General features: G+C 42.6%; 1 protein-coding gene across 1 annotated transcript; it reads left to right on the top strand.

Moving 5' to 3' along the window:
- The first annotated feature begins 1 nt into the window (after nt 1).
- AK3 (adenylate kinase 3) lies at nt 2-20,268 on the top strand. The gene is made up of 5 exons (XM_072840331.1): nt 2-214; nt 11,853-11,972; nt 12,899-13,071; nt 13,603-13,721; nt 18,458-20,268. The coding sequence occupies exons 1-5, from the start codon at nt 64-66 to the stop codon at nt 18,576-18,578; spliced, it is 684 nt and encodes a 227-aa protein (XP_072696432.1). The 5' UTR covers nt 2-63; the 3' UTR covers nt 18,579-20,268.
- Nucleotides 20,269-22,872: the final 2,604 nt, after the last annotated feature.

Raw genomic sequence — 22,872 nt, 5'->3', positions numbered from 1 at the left:
CACGGCGCAGCCCCGCGAGCGCGCAGCCAGGCCGGAGCCCCCGCGCCCCGGCTCCCGGCGGCCATGGGGGCGTCCGCGCGGCTGCTGCGCGCCGTGATCATGGGGGCGCCGGGCTCCGGCAAGGGCACCGTGTCGTCGCGCATCACCAAGCACTTCGCGCTGAAGCACCTCTCCAGCGGGGACCTGCTCCGGGACAACATGCTTCGGGGCACAGGTGGGAGCCCGGGCCGGGGTGAGCGGGAGGGGAGGCGGGGCCCCGGGGTGCGGGTCCTGGGGAGGCGGGGCTCCGGGGTGCGGGAGGGGATGCGGGCCCCGGGGTGCGGGTCCTGGGGAGGCGGGGCCCCGGGGTGCGGGTCGGGGGAGGCGGGGCTCCGGGGTGCGGGAGGGGATGCGGGCCCCGGGGTGCGGGTCCTGGGGAGGCGGGGCCCCGGGGTGCGGGTCGGGGGAGGCGGGGCTCCGGGGTGCCGGAGGGGATGCGGGCCCCGGGGTGCGGGTCCTGGGGAGGCGGGGCCCCGGGGTGCGGGTCGGGGGAGGCGGGGCCCGGGTGCGGGTGTTCGGATGCAGGTCCGGGGGTGCGGCCGCCGCATCCCCTTCCTACCCCCCCCCCCCAGGAGAGACCTCAGGCAGTTGAGCAATTGCGCCCTGAGAGCTCCAGGCCCCGGGGCAGCCTCGGGCGGGTTATCGGGTACCGTCCGAGAGTTAGGACAGGTTCGAAGTTCAGAGATTAGGGTGAGAGGCGCGTCCCGGTCCGGGCGCTGCTGCTCCCGTAGGAACCGCGGCCTCTCCTCCGCGCGCCCTTTCACCCGGAGAGTTGAAGTTTGACCTGAAGGCTTCGCTCTTCCTTTTTTTTTCTCTTCCTTCCTGCTTGCTTGCTTTTTTTTTTTCTTTTTTCTTTTTTTCCTTTTTACTTCCTTCCCTTTCTCTTTCTTTTTTCTAACTTCCTTTCTCTCTCTCTCTCTCTCTCTCTCTCTCTTTCTGGTTAAACTCTGGGATTTTCTGGTTCCAGCCTTTCTCCCAAATCTGAAGGCCGGCTATTATTTATGCTTGTTGCACTCACAAAATTGGCTTAGATCTTTGATACCCCAGGGATTTCTTAGACAGGAAAGCTATTCTTATGAATCTGAAAGATTGTTTTGTTTCCCATGCCAGATAAATTTTTATAACTCAGCACCAACTCCAAGTCAACAGTTTCTATACTTTACAGTGGAGAAGTTTTGTTATGCAAATTATATCTTAAGAAAGCTGTTTTTTTTTTTAATTAAAAAAAATTAATTTGTACACCCAACGTGGGGCTTGAACTCACAGCCCTAGACCAGAGAGTCTCTCAGGCTCTACCAGCTGAGCCACCCAGGGCCCCAAGGGAGCGATTTTTAAAAAGTCAACAGTAAGATGAGTTTTTTTTTTTTTTTCCTCAAAGGTGTTGACCTTTATTTTCCAAAACAGAACTCGTTTTGAACCTGCTTTTAAAAAAATTACAGCAGTAATTGTACAGGGTAAGAAAAGGATTGGAAAAAGGACAGAAGTACATGAAATGAAAAGTAAAGCCAACTCTCTCATTCCCTGCCTCAGTCTCATTCTTCATAGGGGAACAGGACCTTGGGTTCCCTTTTAGAAATGTGTATTTGTGTACAAACACACACACACACACACACACACACACGGCCCTTATTTTATGCAATATGCAGTCATACTATGTATTTACGTATTGTGCACCAGCACATTTTCACTTTATATCTAGGATATATTTCCACATCAGAACATAAAAACCCATTTCATTCTGCTCATGTTTGTATAGGTGTCTATTAGCTGAATCTAGATCATCTGGAGGTGGGATTTTTTTGTCTGTTTCAAAATATAAGTGGAAAACAAAGAACCGCCTCCATGTTTTTTGTTTGTCTCTTGGACTTCTTTCCCTCCAGCAGCTAGTCTGGCAAATTACCGCTTTTATTTTTCTCTTCTAACATTGATCTTTTTTTTTTTTTTTAAATACAGTGTTTTGTCTTTTAGTTACCACTTCTTCAAAAGGTTAAATTGTTTGGCTTGGTTACTAAACGTTCTTGATGCAACATACTTAAGTAGTTAGGTAACAAATAGCCTCCACCTGGTGGGGGGTAAGGTTACCCAAAGTGGGAAGGGGTAGTAAAGAATGTGTCAGGGATTCTCTGAAAAATAATTGAGCAGTGAGGTATGACCTAGGGGTTAAAGAAACTTTTGGCAGAGTTAAGGTTCCGTACATTTGTGAAAATATAAAACATTTTAAAAATTAAATCTAAAGCCAATTAAGTAGGCCTTTTTTCAGAATTGAGAAACAATGCTGTTTATCCTTAACATCCCCGGACCAGTCTGCTGTTCTCTTTCTGGCTCCATGTGGAGAAAGACAGAGGAGAACATCCCTGGAAACGGGAGTCCAGCTCGCCTGCCAGTTCCTTCTTTAAAGGTCTTTTAAGACGGCAGTTCTTTAACAAAGAAAACAGAGAATAGACCTTAGGGGAGGTGTCAGGAGATTGTTATTACAGGTGTTCTGTATCTCAGGACTAAGAAAATAGTCTCAATAAATATTTTTCTCTTCTAACATTTTTCTCTTCTGTTTTTTTAAAAATGGAATTGGCTCTTTCCCACAGGATCTGAGCCAAAAAAGAGGTGTAGTCTTTTATTAAACACAGTGTTATGTTTTCTGATACTAAAAGCATATTTATTATAAAGGAAGAAATACATATGAGAATAATAAAAAAAGAATTAAATACTAATTTTAATTAGAAACAAAGAATTATAATTAATTTTTAGTGCCTTATGTGCTTTTTTCTGTCTTTTCTCCATTGCATTTGTATGTATTTGCAAAATTGTTGCATTCTAAGTGTTTGCTCATATACTGTTTTTTTTCTCACTTGTGAGCATGTCGACACATCAAGAAGCAGTCTTGAAAATGATATTTAATTTTAGCATTTTCCTGTCTTTGGACATTTATGTTGTTAACCATTCTTTCCTGTAATAAATAATGCTATGACTGTCTTTGTTCATGAACATTTGGCAGCAATATGAAATCCTTAGTTTAGAATTCTCTGTAATGTGGGACTGTCAAATATTGCTGCAGAAGGAGAGTACCGATTTACTCTCAAACCACTATTTCATGAGGGTGCTGTGTTTTATAACCTAGAGCTGTATTTTATAGCCAAAGTTTAAAACCAATCCAGAGAAGGCGCCTGGGTGGCTCAGCCTGTTAAGCATCTGCCTTCCAGTTCTGGTCAAGATCCTAGTAGGGTCCTGGGATCAAGCCCTGAGGGCTCCCTGCTCAGCAGGGAGCCTGCTTCTCCCTCTGCCCTTCCCTCTGTTCGTACTCTTTCTTTCAAATGAATAAATGTAATCTTTTTAAAAATAAATCAACCTAAAAAAAAATGAATCAATCCAGAGTATGTGATTAGACACAGGACACCCTGGGCAACCTGTTGACAGTAGAGTAATGGTGGCTCAGCACGGACCTCAGAGTCAAGAGCTGGATGACCCTTAGACATTAGGCCAGCCCTCTAGATTAAAGAAAGATAAGAAACTGAGCTCAGGAGAGGTTGAAGAACCTGATCATTTATAAACAGCAGTTACCGGGAGAGACCAGGGTGAATGCTCAGTTCTCGCTAGTTAAACACTTTTCTTTCTGCAGTGTTGATGTTCATGAGATCATTCTAGGGGGCACAATTTTTTAATCTATTTACTTCAAAGGATATTTGAAAAGCAACAAATACACCAAACCTTTAATCTTATGAGCATTATAATTTGTTAATTTAAAAACCTGAATCCCGGGGGCACCTGGGTGACTCTGGTTGAGCGTCTGCCTTGGGCGTAGGTCGTGATCCTGGGGTCCTAGGATTGAGTCCCTCATGGGGCTCCCCGCAGGGAGCCTGCTTCTCCCTCTGCCTGTGTTCCTGCCTCTCTCTTTGTCTCTCTCATGAATAAATGAATAAAATCTTTAAAAAAAATAAAAAGCTGGATCCCTTTGAAGAACGGTATGCAGTAACTAATAGTCTGGCTGGGGCAGAAATTGTGAGGTTGCCAAGGGATTGCCCAAAGTTTGAGAAACTGCCTTGCGGCTTAGTGCTTCTCAAAGACGGACCCCTGCCCTAGATGGCTGATCCTTGTGAATGTCATTTGTGCTCATCTGTATGTTGGGGGAGCTGAACTCAGTAGATAATCTTCTGTGTCTCCGTCAGCTCCCAAGATTCTCTAACAAAACTTTTATTATGGCCACCTGTGCAGCACAGATGCACCTATTTAGAATGATGTTGACAGTAGGGACAATTATTTTCGTAATGGCAAAAAAATAAATAAAAACCCACCCCACACCCGAATTTATAAGAGGCAATACATTTACATGGTTTGAAATTCCAAAAAATATAAAAGGGCATTCAGTCAAAAAAATCCTTCATGTCTATGCAACCAAGTGTTTACCTGTTCTTCCCTCTTTATCTTACCCGAATGACAGCAAATGGTAATACTGCCCTGTACCTTTGATAATAGTGCTTTTTGTAAAGATTGCCTCATTTTTGACAGTTTTATTGAGATCTAATTCATATGCCATATAACCCACTTGAAGTTTACAATTATTATTTTTTTAAGATTTTCTTTATTTATTTGAGAGTGAGAGAGATCACAGAAGGAGAGGGAGAAGCATGCAGGGAGCATGATGCGGGACTCAATCCCAGGACCCTGAGATCATGATCTGACCTGAAGACAGACACTTCACTGAAGAAGCCACCCAGGTGCCCCTAAAGTTTACAATTTAATGGACTTTAGGATATGCATGGAGTTGTGCGACCGCTACCACAGTCAATTTTAGGATATTTTCATGACCCCCCCAAAGAAAACTCATACCTACTAGCAATCAATCCCAATTTACTTATTTATTTGTTTAACATGGGGCTTGAACTCAGAACCCTGAGATCAAGAGTCAGTCACTTAATGGCCTGACCACCCACCAAGGTGCCCGGATCAGCATTAATTGGTATAGATCATTGTTAGGGATAAATGAAGAAGGTTATTAGATTATGCACAGGGCTATCTATTTACAAAATTTTAAAAATTTGGAAGTTTTTAAGATTATCAGTTTTAAGAACTATTTACTCTGGGTAGTGACAGGATTATGAGAGGCTTTTTTCTTTTGTTTTGCTTATCCAGCATTTCTCCCTTCCTTCCTTCCTTCCTTCCTTCCTTCCTTCCTTCCTTCCTTCCTTCCTTCCTTCCTTTCTTTCTTTCTTTCTTTCTTTCTTTCTTTCTCTCTTTTTCTTTCTTTCTTTTTCTTTCTAAGATTTTATTTATTTATTTATGAGAGACACAGAGAGAGAGAGGCAGAGACACAGAAGAGGGAGAAGTAGGCTCCCTGCAGGGAGCTCGATGTGGGACTCTGTCCCAGGACCCCGGGATCACGACTTGAGCCAAAGGCAGAAGCTCAACTGCTGAGTCATGCAGGCATCTCACTTACCCAGCATTTTTTTATCTTTCCTTTAAAAACTCTGGGAAATGAACAAGGGATAGTGGAAGAGGAGGTGGGCGGGGGATTGGGGTGACTGGGTGATGGGCACTGACGGATGCACTTGGCTGGATGAGCACTGGGTGTTATGCTCTATGTTGGCAAATTGAACTCCAATTAAAAAAAATAAAAAAATTAAAAATAGTTGTTGGGGGCAACCCTGGTGGCTCAGCGGTTTAGCGCTACCTTCAGCCCAGGGCGCTAAAAATAACTAGTGAAAAAAATCTGTTGAGATATAATTCATATACCATAAAAATTAGCCCCTTTAAAGTATCTAATTCAGTGCTTTCAGTATATCCAGAGCTGTGTAACCATCACCACAGTCAATTTTGGGTATTTCTATTGGGGTGCTTGGGTGGTTTGGTTGGTTAAACATCTGACTCTTGGTTTTAGTTTAAGGTCATGATCTCAGGGTTGTGAGATCAAGCCTTTAGTTAGGCTCTGTGTTCAGCGTGAATCTGCTTGGGATTCTCCTTCTGCCCTTCCTTCCCCCAAATAAATAAATACAATCTTTTAAAAATCTATAATTTTATCACCCCAAAAAGAAACCCTTTCGCAGGAACAGTCACTCTTCATTTTCCCCATGGCTCCCAGCTGGAGGCAACCACTAATTTTGCTTCTCTCCCTACAGATTTGCATATTCTAAATATTTCATACAAATGGAATGATACAGTACGTGGTCTTTTGTGTCTGTGGCTTCTTTCGCTTAATGTTTTCAAGTTCTTATACTTTGTAACATATCAGTACTTCATTTCTTTTTATGACTGAATAATGTAATTTTATGTGGATCTATTAATAATGTAATTTTATGTACATTTTATTTATCCATTCATCACTTGGCGGACATTTGAGTTTTCCATTTTCGGCTATTGTGAATAATGTTGCCGTGAACACTCATTTATAAGTTTTTGTATAGATGTCTCTCTTAATTTCTCTTGGATGTTTGTTTTTTTTTTTTTTTTTTAATTTCTCTTGGATGTTTGTATGTGTGTGTGTTTGTTCATACTTTGGCATCCAATTGGTAGGTAAGATGGTAACTCTTTTTAACATTTGAAAACTGCCGCAGTATTTTTCCATTTGGCTACAGCATTTAAAACCCTACTAGCAATATAGGAGGGTTTCAGTTTCTCAGCATTCTTGTCAACACTTGTTATTATCAGCCTCTTTGACTACAGTCATCCTGGTGGGTGTGAAATGGTATCTCATTGTGGTTTCCATTTGTATTTCCCTTTTTTTTTTTTTTTTTAATTTTTATTTATTTATGATAGTCACAGAGAGAGAGAGAGAGAGAGGCAGAGACATAGGCAGAGGGAGAAGCAGGCTCCATGCACCGGGAGCCCGACGTGGGATTCGATCCCGGGTCTCCAGGATCGTGCCCTGGGCCAAAGGCAGGCACTAAACCGCTGCGCCACCCAGGGATCCCTCCATTTGTATTTCCTTAATGACTAACCATGTTGAGCATCTTTCCATGTGCTCATTGGGTTTTTGTTTATCTTTTTATATTCGGATTCTTTCCCCATTTAAAAAAATGGATTGTCTTTTTATTGTGTATAAATTACGTCTTTTATTGTTGTAAGAATTCTTTAGATATTCAGAATACAAGTTCCTTATGAGATACAGGATTTACAAACATTTTCTTTCATTCAGTGAATTGTCTTTTCCCTTTTGTGGTGCTCTTTGAAGGATAAAGTTTTTTTAAATTTAATGAATCCAGTTTTTTTTTTTTTTTTTTGGTTGATTGTATTTTTGGCTTCATGTCTAAGAAACCACCACCTGATGAAGAGTCATGAAGATTTATGCCTATGTTTTAAGAGTTTTGTAGTTTTAGCTCAAGCCTCTAGGTCTGATTGATGCTACTTTTTGTATATGCTGTGAGGTAGAGGTCCAACTTTATTCTCTTGTTACTGGATATTCAGTTTTCCCAGCACCATTTGTTAAAAAGATTATTCTTTCCCCTGTTGAATTGTCTTGGTATTCTTGTCGAAAACTAATTGATGGTAAGGGTAAAGGGTAATTTCTGGAGTCTCATTTCTGTTCCGTTAATCTGTAGGTCTATTGCTTTTTTTAAAAAATATTTTATTTATTTATTCATGAGAGACACATACATAGAGAGGCAGAGACACAGGCAGAGAGAGAAGCAGGCTCCATGCAGGGAGCCTGATGTGGGTGCAAAGATGCAGCTGGGATTTCGATAGGAGTGCATTAAATCTGTTAGCCATTTTTGGAGACAGATTCTCTTAATATTAATTTTTTTTTAAGATTTTATTTATTTATTCATGAGAGACACACACAGAAAGAGAGGCAGAGACACAGGCAGAGGGAGAAGCAGGCTCCACGCAGGGAGCGGGATGCAGGACTCGATCCCGGGTCTCCAGGATCACGCCCTGGGCTGAAGGCGGTGCTAAACCGCTGAGCCAACCAGGCTGCCCAATATTAATTTTTCTAATCCACAAATATGAAGTGGATTATTATTTTTTTTTTTAATTAATTTATTTATTTATTTATTTATGATAGTCACAGAGAGAGAGAGAGAGAGAGAGGCAGAGACATAGGCAGAGGGAGAAACAGGCTCCATGCACCGGGAGCCCGATGTGGGATTCGATCCCGGGTCTCCAGGATCGCGCCCTGGGCCAAAGGCGGGCGCCAAACCGCTGCGCCACCCAGGGATCCCTATGAAGTGGATTAAATCTCCATTTAGTTAGGTTGTCTTTTTTTTTTTTTTTTCCAACAATATAGTTTTCAGGGCAATCCTGGTGGCTCAGTGGTTTGGCGCTGCCTTCGGCCCAGGGCATGGTCCTGTAGACCCGAGATCGAGTCCCAGGTCGGGCTCCCTGCATGGAGCCTGCTTCTCCCTCTGCCTGTGTCTCTGCCTCTCTGTCTTTCTCTCTCTCTGTCTCTCATGAATAAAAAAAAAAAAAAAAAAAAAAAAAAAGTAGTTTTCTGATGGCCCATTTTACACTTAAAAAATGTTTTTCTAAGTTTTTAATTATTTTTTATGTAATTGTGAATGGAATTATTTTCTTAATTTTATTTTCAGACTGTTCAGGCTATATATTTGTATTTTGATCTTGTATCCTCAACTTTGCTGAACTCATTTATTAGCTCTAACAGTTTTTCAGTGGACTCTAGGATTTTCTATATAGAAAATCATCTCATCTGCAGTTTTTTTTTTAAAGATTTTATTTATTTATTCATGAGAGACACAGAGAGAGAGAGAGAGAGGCAGAGACACAGGCAGAGGGAGAAGCAGGCTCCATGCAGGGAGCCCGACATGGGGCTCGATCCCGGGTCTCCAGGATCAGGCCCTGGGCTGAAGGCAGCGCCAAACTGCCGAGGCACCCGGGCTGCCCTGCAAACAGAGTTTTACTTTTTTCCTTTCTGGATGCCTTTTATTTCTTTTTCTGGACTAAGTACCCTGGCTAAAATCTGATACAGTGTGGAGCAGATGTGAGAAGAGCAGGGTATCTTTTCTTTTTTTAAAGATTTTTATTTATTTATTAATGAAAGACAGAGAGAGAGAGAGAGAGAGAGGCAGAGACACAGGCAGAGGGAGAAGCAGGTTCCATTCAGGGAGCCCGATGTGGGACTCGATCCCGGGCCTCCAGGATCATGCCCTGGGCCAAAGGCAGATGCTAAACCGCTGAGCCACCCAGGGATCACCTCAGGGTATCTTTTCTTAATGCTATTCTTACACTGATGAAATTAAAAATGTTAAAAATTAGTCTCATCCTCTCAATCCATTTGATGTTATTGGTTGAGGGCTTACAAGGTTTGGCCTGAAGAGTAAGAGGTGGGGGAAGGGGGTAATGCCAGTTTTAGGAACTTAGCCTTGAAGTAATACAAGTTTTTACATTTTTTCCCCCAAACACTGTGGATGAGGCTGACTTCTGCTTCTCCAGATCAGTGGTCAAAACCTGGTCAGAACAACAGAGAGGTGTACACATACCAAGTATGTGCAGCTTTATAGCAGGTTATCTTATTGAAGGGTTCCTGAGTGCTGGCCCTTGGAACCAGGTCTTCTTCCAGATGCAGTTTGTAAACCCTGGCTATAAACCTGTCAATCCTGTGCAGTTAATGTGCTTAGTGAAAATCTAAAACTTTGTGAATATGATAATTTAGAATCTGTTCTGAAGTCAGAGTGGCAGTTTATACCAAGAATTATGGAAAGAGTCATATGCCTTAACCTTTTAATCTGAATCCCAGGAGGTTATCCATCAGAAATAATTAAAAAGAAAAAAAAAGAAGAAAAAACGGTATTAAGATCTTGAAAAGCAGCAGTGGTAGGGCAAAACCAAGACCAATTTAGATAATTTATTTTTTTTTAATTTTTATTTTTAAAAGATTTTATTTATTTATTCTTGAGAGACAGAGAGAGAGAGAGGCAGAGACACAGGCAGAGGGAGGAGCAGGTTCCATGCAGGGAGCCCGATGTGAGACTTGATCTTGGGACTCGATCCTGGAACTCCAGGATCACACTCTGGGCCAAAGGCGGGTGCTAAACCTCTGAGCCACCTAGGCATCCCCCAATTTAGATAATTTAAATGTCCAAGAGTCCTGTGATAATGTTTTATATATCAAACTTGGGTATATGTCGATGGAGTGTGATATAGTTAATAAAAAATGACTGCATAAAGTCACTGGTAAATACTTACAAAATAATGCTGAGTGAAAAAAGAACATAAAACTATACATACACTGGCTGGCACAGTCGGTAGAGTGCACGACTCTTGATCTTGGGATTGTGAGCTCAAGCTCCATGTCTGGTGTGGAGGTTTCTTTAAAAAAAACAAAACAAAACAATGGGTTCCCTGGTGGCCTGGCAGTTTAGCGCCTCCTTCGGCCCACGGCATGATCCTGGAGTCCTGGGATCGAGTCCCACGTCGGGCTCCCTGCGTGGAGCCTGCTTCTCCCTCTGCCCGTGTTTCTGCCTCTCTCTTTGTGTATCTCTCATGAATAAATAAATAAAAAATATTAAAAACAATAACAACAAAAAAAAACCCCAAAACGTATATACATGTAGATTATAATGGTATTACAGTTCCAAATGTAAACAGTACAGTTTGTTGGAAATGACCAGCAAATTAAAATATTGATGTGTAAAAATGATATCAGTTTGTGAGTAATACTTTTAAATTGTTTATCAGTTCTTTACTGGAGTGTTTAGTAAAATGTAATATGAACACTGCTAAATCTGGTCAAAAGCTGAACTGGGACAGCAAGCGTCTATTTTAGAAGATTAGAAGAATCTCTACAGTAACAGAGCAAGCACTTACACTGAGCCACTTAGAAATAATGACTGTTACAAGTTCTTGTTTAAAAAAGAAAATAGGGATCCCTGGGTGGCGCAGCGGTTTGGCGCCTGCCTTTGGCCCAGGGCGCGATCCTGGAGACCCGGGATCAAATCCCACGTCGGGCTCCCGGTGCATGGAGCCTGCTTCTCCCTCTGCCTGTGTCTCTGCCTCTCTCTCTCTCTCTCTGTGTGACTATCATAAATAAATAAAAATTAAAAAAAAAAAATTAAAAAATAAAAAAGAGAAAAAAAAAATAAAAAAAATAAAAAAGAAAATAACTCTTGGGACATCTGAACGGCTCAGCGGTTGAGCTTCTGCCTTTGGCTCAGGTCCTGATCCCGGGGTCCTGGGATCGAGTTCCACATTGGGCTCCCCGCAGGGAGCCTGCTTTCCCCCCTGCCTGTGTCTCTGCCTCCTCTCTGTGTCTGTATGTATGTATGTATGTATGTATGTATTTATTTATTTATTTATTTATTTATGATAGTCACAGAGAGAGAGAGAGAGGCAGAGACACAGGCAGAGGGAGAAGCAGGCTCCATGCACCGGGAGCCCGACATGGGATTCGATCCCGGGTCTCCAGGATCGCGCCCTGGGCCAAAGGCAGGCGCTAAACTGCTGCGCCACCCAGGGATCCCTCCTCTCTGTGTCTTTCATGAATAAATAAATTTTTTAAATCTTAAAAAAAAATTCTATTATTCTGTATTTTTTTTTTCTGATAGAAAATTTACAAAATATAGAGCAGTGCAGATATATTGAAAAATCACTTATATCACACATAGATGACTGCTGTTAATGACGGTGCCTATAGCTTTCTATGATTTTTTCTGTCTCTACATTTGCACTTACGTATTTTTATATAATGGAGACGTTGAAGTAGGTATAGATTATTTTGTAACTTCTCTGTTAATTGTAAGAGTTGACAACGCACATTTTCATATAAGGGTGCTATCCGGAGTTGTTCTCTGGGCTAGTGGCTTCCTAGGGCCTGGAATGGGATAAAATAAATGTGCTTGCTGACAAGTTTTTTTCTTTCTTCTGTGCTGTAGAAATTGGTGTGTTAGCCAAGACTTTCATTGACCAAGGGAAGCTCATCCCGGATGATGTCATGACTCGGCTGGCCCTTCATGAGCTGAAAAACCTCACCCAATATAGCTGGCTATTGGATGGTAAGGCGTGTTAGGAGAATTTCAGCTGCCCAGAATGACGAGCGTGGCCAGAGGAGGAGCATTTTGTGGCTACAGACACACAGCTGGTGGGCAGGGGCCCGAGTGCTGTCATTCACCACACTGAGGCCTTGGGGTAGTCCTCTCCTCTAGGCCTGCTTCTTCATCTGAAGGGAAAGACAGAAGCATGGTTATTTCTGTGCTCCCTTCAGATGTGACCAGTTCCTTCATCTTCCTTTGAGAATATTTTATGAGGAGGAGGAAGGAAGGGTAGAAAGTGATTCTCATTCAGCTATAAACTTTCCCCAGCTAGAGGTGTGGCGGGATCTTTGAGGATAGGTTGGTTTTTAGTTTTTGGAGAGAGAAAGAGAGGTATTTATTTTAAGGAATTGGCTCACATGATAATGAAGGCTGACAGGTCCCAAGATCTTCAGGGTGACTGATTGGTGGTCTGGCTCATCTGAAGACTAGCAGGCTTACAGCCCAGGAGGAACTGGCTTCAGTTTGAGTTGGAGGCAGGAAAAAGCTAATGTCTCAGGTCTGGGCAGTCAAGCAGGAGGAACTCCCCCTTACTGGGGGGATGGTCAGCCTTTTCCATCCGTCCAAGGCTTCAGTGGGTTAGATGAGGCCCACCCATATCAGGAAGACAATCTACTTTACTCAGTCTCCTGATTTAAATGTTACTCTCATTCCAAAACAGTCTCACAGACACACCCCAAATAATGTTTGACCAGTGTCCAGGCTCCCCATGGGTCCAGGCAATTTGACACATAAAATTAACCACCATCATGGTCGTCCTGCAGCTGTGATTAGCCTGCCTGATATTACTGCTTTTTTCCAGATTATTCAACATGAACTAATTCTCTTCCTTCTTCGACCCACCCGCCCTCCCTTTATTCTTTTTTTTTTTTCTTTTTAAATTTATAAAGGTTTTCCAAGGACACTTCCACAGGCAGAAGCCCTGGACGGAGCTTATCAGATAGACACAGTGATTAATCTGAACGTGCCCTTTGAAGTCATTAAGCAGCGTCTCACCGCGCGCTGGATTCATCCGGCCAGCGGCCGAGTCTACAACATCGAATTCAACCCTCCCAAAGCCGTGGTGAGTAGTGGGATGGCACAGACCGTCTCTGATCCCTCTCGTCCACACAGACCTAAGCTTTGTGACGCCTGCTCCTGAGGGAATGTTCTCGGCTCCCGTTGAGCCCTGTGCATCCACCCAGCTTGCTGGTAAAGGAAACCCCTTGGGAACAATGGGGATCTGTGACTCCTGCACAAGCATTTGCCATTTCCTGCTTGGTGCTGGGGAGGATGTTAGGAGTGGGGGTAAGAAGGATTAGAGACCACTTTGGCTTATTTAGGGAGTTGCAGTTGGGGTTCCCAGGCTGTCCCTGAATCCTTTTGTATATTAAATTACTGAGAGGCTGCTTAGAAATCCTTTTACTCTAAGGCCCGATACGGGAGATGATACTGCATGGCCATGGTCTGTGTTTGGGTTTGACTCTGTTTACTTAAAAAGTATGCTGTTGTGCTTGCTGCTGGCACAGAGAGGCTTAAGAATCACTGAACTGCTTATAAAGATCTGCTTCAGAGGTGAGATGTCTGACACCAGCCTCTGGTGACACCTGTTTAGGGCATTGATGACCTGACAGGGGAGCCTCTCATTCAGCGGGATGATGACAAGCCAGAGACGGTTGTCAAGAGACTCAAGGCTTATGAAGTCCAAACACAGCCGGTCCTGGAATATTACCGGTGAGTTTGTCGCTTTTCAGAATGTGCCTGACGTGATGAAACACTAAGTCAGTGTTTGACTGCCCCTGCTTTACAGCTGAACTGCAAAAATACCAGAAGAGTCAATTCAAATTGATTTGATGGGTAGAGATGTATTAGTGTGTATAGAAGAAGAAGTCCAGAAGGCAGGCTGGGCTTTGGCACCATGGGGTTTGATCAGAATTCTTATTGGCTGTGTCCTTAGACCCCTGCATGTTGCACAGAGTTGCCAGGAATGGGCAGGGCATCCTCTATCATGGGGGGAGGGGTCAGCTTCCCCCAAGTGAACAGAAACCCCACGTGTCACCAAGATGACACCACATTGAACGGCCGCTGTGGTCAGGGGACGCTTTGCACTGTTTTAGGCCTATGTTTTTGCCCATTCGGGAGCTGGGAGCGGGCCAGTGACACCCGAGCTCTGCTGTCAGGGAGAGGGAGGGCTGCACTGAGTGCTGGGGGCACAAGTCTCATGATGCTCACTCCCTGGGCCATTAGAGGACATACAGAGGCCTCAGATGGCAGCCTGTCCTCAGGTCATTTACTTGGCCGATAGTCTTGAAGAGCTTGTGTTCGAACACAATTTTATTTGCTCCTTAGGGAATTCATATCCATGACAGGTACTGGAGCTGTCCTGAATAAATATAAGACTCGGGCTAAGGAACAGTGCAGTCCCCGTACTCGGTGTTTCCCCTCTGGTCATGCAGGAGTGATTGTATCCCGTTTCCCTTCACATTCACTAGCTGGACGGGGATGCAGTGTCAACACGTGCAGTGCTGCAGTAGGAGCAGATTCTGGAACCCGACTGCCTGAGTTCAAATCCCAGCTCATTGTTGATTAACTTGGTCTTATTTATTTTTTATTTGAGAGAGAGAGAGTGAGTGTGTGACAGTGAGCACACAAGCAGGGAGAGTGCGAAGCAGGTTCACTGCTGAGCAGGGAGGCCAACACGGGGCTTGATCCTAGGATCCTGGGACCATGACCTGAGCCGAAGGCAGATGCTTAACTGACTGAGCCACCCAGGCGCCCCTATTACCTTGGTCTTAACTTCTTGCTTAAAGTTGGGTAAGAATAGAGGGTGGGCACAGTTAATAGTGCCCACTACTAGTGCCTACTAGGTGGGCTAGTTACTATTGAGTGACTCCCAGAGTTGTGTCTGACGCAGAGTGAACGCTGTATCATCACTGGCTGCTCCTGGTGGTGGTGTGCTGAGGTCGGTTTGTAGTGACCTCTGAAGCCATAGTCTCCAAGCTGTTCTAAAGTAGTACTTTCTGAATGGGGAAATGACAAGGGAGTTGGCAATTCACTTTCTACGGTAGCTGGTACCATAACTCTGTGGTTTATGGAATGAGCTTGGCTCTTCAGGTTACCAGCTGTGTGTGGGGCTCCTTTGCGCCACAAACTCTTCATGCATTGAGTCAGAGCAATATTGAGTAGTACCTACTGTATATGGCTGTGAAGGGGATTGCGAGAATCCACATAAAGCCTTACTGCAGCCCTGGCACTAATAAATCACTCGATGGGAGTTGCTGTTACTATTCTGCTGACACTGTGCTGGGCGCTGGTCTACATAGGTCAAGGCCTGGCCCCAGGCAATCACACCTGCTCTGTGTGGGTGAGGTAGATAGTGGGGTAAATTGTAGTTTCCATACGACACCGATATGCTTCTATCAGTCAGGAACCTAATTCACGCTAACTTCAGCAAAAGGGGAATTTGTTCTAACTACAAAGTCCAAAGGTCAATCCTGGGTCCAGGCGTTCAGATAGCACCACATGGCCTCGATCACGTTCAGCTCCACTTTTCTGCGTTGGCTTCGATCTCAGGTGGGCTGCCCCCGTGTGAGCCCCTCAGCACCCCAGCTTGTCTCCTACCAGTTCAGCTACTGACCAGAAAAAAGAATTTTACCACAAGTCCTGGAGTCGGATCCAATTATCTCTGATCACGTCCATCCTGGAAGCTAGGGGGTGACTCCACTCCCAAACCAAAACTCATGGACTGAGCGTGGTGAAGATGATGTTTTCCAAACGGGGGTTTTGTTATTCACTCAAAAGTAACCAGAAGGGAGAACGCACAGTTGTTGGGCTGATAAAAACAGTGTGAGGCCCCTTCACAGAGGTGACCACCCAATGCAGCAGCAGGAGGGGGGTAACTTACTTCTGTCCAAATGTGGGAGGGGGGGCGTGTTGGGACGGCTGCAGAGAGGAAGCCTAGAATCTGGGTCCCTGTCTTAGGAGATACCCTAGTCTTTTATTTATTTTTAAAGATTTTATTTATTTATTCATGAGACACAGAGAGAGAGAGAGAGAGAGAGAGAGGCAGAGACACAGGCAGAGGGAGAAGCAGGCTCCATACAGGGAACCCGATGTGGAACTTCATCCCAGGACTCCAGGATCACGCCCTGGGCTGACGGATGTGCTAAACCACGGAGCCACCGGGGCTGCCCCTAGTCTTTTATATTTTTAAAGATTTTATTCATTAGAGAGCATGAGCAGGCGGAGGGGCAGAGGGAGAGGAAGAAGCAGATTCCCTGCTGAGCAGGGAGCCTGATGTGGGGGCTCATCCCAGGACCCCGAGATCATGACCTGAGCTGGAGACACCCTGTTTCCAGGCTTCCAGCTTTTGCTACCTCTTGCCATTAACTGAAGCTGTTCCTTCTAAACTCCAGCACTGGACCTCAGGTTGGACTTAACCAAACCCAGAAAGTGGTGGTGTATTTGCAACTTCAGTGGTAATCAGCATTATTATTTTAAAATACTGACAGTTGTATTGTTTTTAAATCGCTTTCAGCAGTGATTAGGTCTGTGTTAACAAACAACACGAAGTTCTCACTCTTTAGAGGACCTAGAGGTGAGGCTGGTTTTATTACAGAGAAATTAAAATGACAAATGTGTGACCAAGGTACAGCTCTAGGATTGTCTAGGTGCCTGCACTTGTACCCTCAATTATTTTTTTTTTTTTTTAATTTTTATTTATTCATGATAGGCACACAGTGAGAGAGAGAGGCAGAGACACAGGCAGAGGGAGAAGCAGGCTCCATGCACCGGGAGCCTGACGTGGGATTCGATCCCGGATCTCCAGGATGGCGCCCTGGGCCAAAGGCAGGCGCCAAACCGCTGCGCCACCCAGGGATCCCGTACCCTCAATTATTAACTCACTTTGATACCGGCTTGATCTTAAAGTGGCTCTTCAAGTGGACACAGCAGTTAGGAACCTTGTTCTCTTGAAAGCTTGACAAGATGTCTGTGAATTTGGGGTGTGTGTGTATTTCTGATATGTAGAGAATACAGCATTTTTACATAGTGGCCCTGCTTAGCAGATGTTTCTTAGCAAAAAGTCCATGGAACTTTTTTTTTTTTTTACTATTTTATTTATTTATTTATGAGAGAGAGTACAGATGTAGGGGAGGAGCAGAGGGAGATGGACAAGCAGAGTCCGTGCTGAGCAGGTAGCCTGATGCAGGACTCGATCTCATGGCTCCCAGATCATGACTTGAGCCGAAACCAAGAGTCAGATGCTTATTGAACTAAGCCACCCGGGTGCCCCAACAATAGGAGTTACTAGTCTTAATTCTGGGAAATTTTATGAGATATCAAGAGAGCAATGCTTTTGCCCTCGGGAAGCTTTTGAAAATCAAGTGAAAGGTTGCAGAGGTAGGACTGATTCTGTTTTTAGAAAGAAGCCAGAGTTAGTTCCTCAGTTGCTTTTCTGCAGACTTAAAGTCACTATATGTGAATTAGGGGAGGAGGGGATCTGGAGGGTGGTGTGTGTGTTTTGAAAAGCAGCCCTGGGATTCTGATCCTGCTGCCTTACTCCCAGGAGTAAACAGAGATTGGCTGCCGGTGTGGGGGCATGCCAGACAAATCTGGGGGAGAAAGACAATGAAAACACTTTTTGTTACCATTTCCCCCCCAAATTCAAAAAGGATAGCATAAGAGGAAAAAAAAATAAACCCAGGCAAAAAGAAGGAAGCATAATCAAGTATTAGGTAGTAGTTTTGCAAGTGATTAAGTAGACAGCCCCATGGGTGTCTGACATGCCCCATGTTTGGAAGCCTACTACCAGTTTAGTGATCTGGGCTGTTAACCTTACTTTCTAACACACTGTTTTATCAGTAAAACAAGGAATCTGAACTTGAGAAAGGATTACGTGAGCTATTATATTTAAGACACTGAGCACATGCTCAGTAAGTGCTACGGTTTTTCAAGTGACCATTTCTGTAAGCCAGAAGACACAACCGAAACTAAAATCTAGGTGTACCAACGCCATACCAATGTCTTTCTCTCTTGATCAGACTTTATTGAAATCCCTAAATCCACAGTTTTTTTAAAGTCAATTCTCCTTCCACCCCCCATGTGGGGTTCGAACTCATGACCTGAGACTGAGTTGTATGCTGCACCCACTGAAACCAGCCAGGCACCCCTCATATCATCATCTTTTAAGAATCACTTTGAAAACCCTCATCAGGGGGGCACCTGGGTGGCTCAGTGGTTGAGCGTCTGCCTTTGGCCCAGGGCGTGATCCTGGGGTTCTGGGATCGAGTCCCACATCGGGCTCCCTGCAGGGAGTCTGCTTCTCCTTCTGCCTGTGTCTCTGCCTATCTCTATGTGTCTCATGAATAAATAAGTAAAATATTGAAAAAAAAAAAAAACCTCATCAGGAATGAGTCAGAACTGTGGTGTTTTTTTTGTTTTGTTTTTTTTTGTTTTTTTGTCATCTTTAGGAAAAAGGGAGTATTGGAAACCTTCTCTGGAACAGAAACCAACAAGATCTGGCCCCATGTGTATGCTTTCCTACAAACAAAAGTTCCACAAATAAACCAGAAAGCATCAGTTACTCCATGAGGAAAAGTGTACATCACCAGTAAGATGAGCAGAGACTCCTCACCTGTGCATTTAGAAGCTCCGTGTTCTGAGACTGGCATGTATGAATTCTTTGAAAATTATATTAGTTTCACTTCTACTGATTTCATTCTGGAAATTAAGAATGGGCCAAATGAGTCCGATACTAAGATTCATCTTTTTGTCTACCCAGGGTATCTTCTATGGGTATGTAATTTAAAAACATCAGATGTCCTAATTAAAAGAGCAATTGGTAGTAATATTAACTTTTGTTCAGAAGACTTAAGTGGTTGATAAAAAATTTTCTTATTCTTTGGAGAAGCTAAAAACATTTCCATGTCACTCGGTAAAGTAGCTCATCAGAGAAATGTGTTGTAGACTGATGCCAAAACCCAGCATCGTTAGCACTGTGGTACATGGTTTTGTGAAACACTATCAAATTCTAGAAAACAAGCAACCAGATATGCAGATTAGTTTCAGGATGCAAATTCACTGTTGCCTTTACAGTAAGAAACTTAAAAACTTAACCGTATATACTGTATTTATTATGTCATAAACAAACTTTCAGTTTATTCAGAATTTTCAGTCTGCTATAAAATTGTGTTAAATTAGCATATAGGAAAATATTACTTTCCTATGACAGGTTTTGAGAACATGTGTATTGAAAAAAATGATTTATTAGAAATTGACATTGGAAGTTCTTACAAAAGCACTGAGGTTGAATTATCAACAGAAAATGTAATTAGTCTTGTGTTTTCAGATTATTGCTCAGGTTAAGAAGTATAAGTATGTGCTTTAGGATCTACTTGCCAGTTTCTCTTTTTGATCACTATGTAAAATCTGCTGTGATGAGTGACAAAATACAAGAAGAAAAGCAAACCCATGGCCCTACATAAAAGCAAGCATACTGGGTCCTCAGGAAGTAGAAATAGATCAGCTATGCCTGGGGAGAATTTCCCTGACACGCTTAACAATCATAATTAGTAAACAATCAATTAGTAAACTAATCAAATTAGTAGCAATTAAAAGGATTTACATGAGAGGTTAAAAAGGACCAGGAAGGTAACTGAGTTTGTTGAAGGACTTTATTCCTAGTGAAAGCAGCGGGCAGCTGCTGGCTTTCCCTGCCACCGTCAGCAGGGCAAGAACTCCACCTGTGTGTGTAGCCTGAGTAAGTAGCCCTTTAAAAGCGAAGAGAATTTGATTTCTTCGTAGGGCAAGAAGGATGCGTGCTTATGTCCTGTGGCCTGGCAGGAAGAGTGGGGCGATGAGAGGTGGATGAAAAAATCAGCTACATCTTCAGTGGGATATTTACTCTTACTTGGTGCTAAATCAGATGCAACGAGTCCTGGTACAACCTGTTATGAACTGCCTTTGAACACCGGCCTGTTATCCCAGGCACTCAAAATATAAATGCCAGCAAGTGGTTCTTCGTGTATTTTTGTGGGAAAAAACTTTTCTTTTGATTTTTAAAAATTCAATGTTGATCTTTCAGAATGGACCAAGGCTTTTTTTAAAAAGGATTGCAGGACACATTTAATTCTTTACAAAACTTTCTGTAATGCCTTATTTGAATGTATTATGTGCTTTCTAAAACTGTGGTGAACTACTACGCTTATGAATATTACTGGCTTTCCTGGCATACATGACTCTTAATGTACTACAATAAAATTAAATTCTAGAACTGTGGGTATCCCTGTCTCCAGTATTTCACATGGCCCACTCCATCCCATGTTCTGTTCTGCTGCCCCGAGGTCTCACGAGTTTCTGAACTGGTGACTGTTTTCTAGTAACTGATGACAGTAATAGGCTGGGTGCATTTCAAGCTACATCTGCTGTAGGGCTGCAGGCAGGCATGCTGCCCTTCTTACACTTAAGATTTGAAAATCAAGAAGAGGGGTAGAAGAACATGGCTTTGAAAATTAGGGCTTCTTCCCTATGTCCGTTCCCTCCCCATCCCCAAAATACTTCACCCAAAGTTTTGGACACACATCCATTACTTTGGGAAACACACTATTATTTTTTCCCTTAATTAAAGCAGATAAAGAGAACCTGCTTTAAGCAGAATGAGCTGGTGTATGGGCTATCCCGATGAAGCCTGTCACTGCCTAGCCACAGGGAAATACGTCTAGTGCCAAGTGCCATGGCTAGGAGAAGACACCCCCTTAGTTGAAGGCTAAGGAGACCAGTACCTCTACCCAGTACCCTACTTTCCAGAGTCCCACTGTTACTTTGGTACATTTTCCATAAGCAGAATGTGCTGTGGGAAATGCAACGTGGCAGTACCATCCACAAATAGATTACATACTCGCTCAAATTTCTAAACCCCAGCCCACACCTACTTTTGCCCCAGATACTTACAATGGCTTTCCAGCAAAATATTTTAGGCACTTCATAGTTTGTGACAAAACTTACCTGAGTCATGGTAATTACCAACCGTAGGTTAAATCACTGTAATGCCTGCAACCAATGGCAAGAATAAACTTATATTTTAAAACATGTAAGTTGTGTCTTCTCGTTGACAAAAGAAATAGCTTTCTTAATTTTGCAACTCAAGATCTGATTTTGAAAGCTACTAGTTTAAAAGTCTTAAAACATAGTAAAAGCCAATATGTTTTATAGAGTGCATACCCCACACTAAGTTTTGTTGGTTTTTTTTGTAAACAAATGATCATGTGTAAAGTAAAGTTAAACTGTTATGCCAAATTGCACTTGGGAAGGATTTTACCAAAGTAAATCAATTTGGTGAGGTTTCATAGTTTACCAAGGGACTCTTATTTTAAGTGTTTAAAGAGGATCATGCGGGTTTAAGAAACCAAGTGAAAGATGCAATAATTTTTTTTAATCTTTTTTCATACTCAGAGAAAACTTCAAGTCTAATTCTTCAAGGCTTATGAGAATGGCTTTGACTTCATCATTAGATGCCAAGCAATTAATAATCAACTTTTACTCATTTTAGTAACTGCCTTCTATCACCTTAAGTAGTAAATAAGCAAATACGTATTCCATGAATCCGCTTCTCAGATACCTGTGAAATGGTACACAGTATCTATTAGATGGGAAATGGATGCAGAAGATTTTGGAATTTTTAAAATGCATATGATACAGTGGCAAAACTGAAATGAACAGCCTGACCTTAAACCTGACAAATATGTCTCTGTCCCACATCAATTTAGGAACTGAAATACATGACTGATCTTGAGAATAGTAAGTTGACATCTTTTTATTTTTCCCTGAAAATGCCCCAAGGTTAACTTCAGGTTCACTTTGACTAAACCCACCATCAATTTTTTTCATACTGTAAAAAAAAAAAAAAAAAAAAAAACCACTCCCTAACCAGACATGAGTCTGGTCTGCATGTTAATTAACTTTTAAAAGGGGAACAGGAATGTTAATCTAAAACAACACCCAGTTTTCCTAAAGAAAAGTTATAGGACATCATGAGCTTATTATGCAAACTTGAAGAGTCCACTAATGGTGTAACTGGATGAGAATGTTACCCATCTATCTCCTAGAGACTAATTTTAAATCAGTATTATCTCTACTACCATGGATAAAATGACACCAAGTTATAGGCAATAAATGAAGGGACAGTGCCTTAATTTTTAAAAAATCTTTTTTTTTTTAATCAAATGAAATAATTGCTGATGGACACTTTGATGTTAAAGATGTTTCATTCATCTTCTGGACAGCCCAGCAAAATTCAATGTGAAACATCAGTCATTCCTTTGCTTAGTAGACTTATTATTTCTTAGAAAAGAGGATATTTTTCTTAAAAGGGGTTAGTTCTTATCAGTAAAGAAAAAAAGTGTGAATTTATTGTTCTTAGCACTAAAGTACTGCTAAATATGTCAGTTACAATCTTTAAGTGCAAACCATGGTATTAGGGGCTCCTAGAGTAAATCCAATCTCCTGTACATACAAAACACAGAACCCTTCCCTTCAAAAGTAAAAAAATATATATAGCCACATCTTAAATAGCTCTTGGTAATTCCTGTTTCAGAGAACACAGCCAAAAAACTGTTCAGGAGTAGTTTTACTCTGTTGGTCCTTTCTTTCTTCCCAATACTTAGTCATTTTACCTCTAACTTAAAGAAGGCAAATGAAATTCAAAAAACAATTTGGGCGCTTCCAGGCAGATCCTGGGGAAAGGTGAAGTTGAGAAATGGAAAGTAAAGGCTCAAGTAACACATATCTGTGAAATCAAGCATTTCACTCCTGTGTCCGATCTCTATTTGACAGGAGGGGAAAACAAGAGCTTGCTCCAGAACAGAAAAAAAAAACTTCTATAACTAGG

The sequence above is a fragment of the Canis lupus genome, chromosome 1, assembly GCF_048164855.1.
Source record: "Canis lupus baileyi chromosome 1, mCanLup2.hap1, whole genome shotgun sequence".
In the NCBI taxonomy this organism is placed as follows: domain Eukaryota; kingdom Metazoa; phylum Chordata; class Mammalia; order Carnivora; family Canidae; genus Canis; species Canis lupus.
The sequence above is the reverse complement of the archived record's forward strand: the minus strand, read 5'-3'. Positions and strand labels throughout refer to the sequence as shown.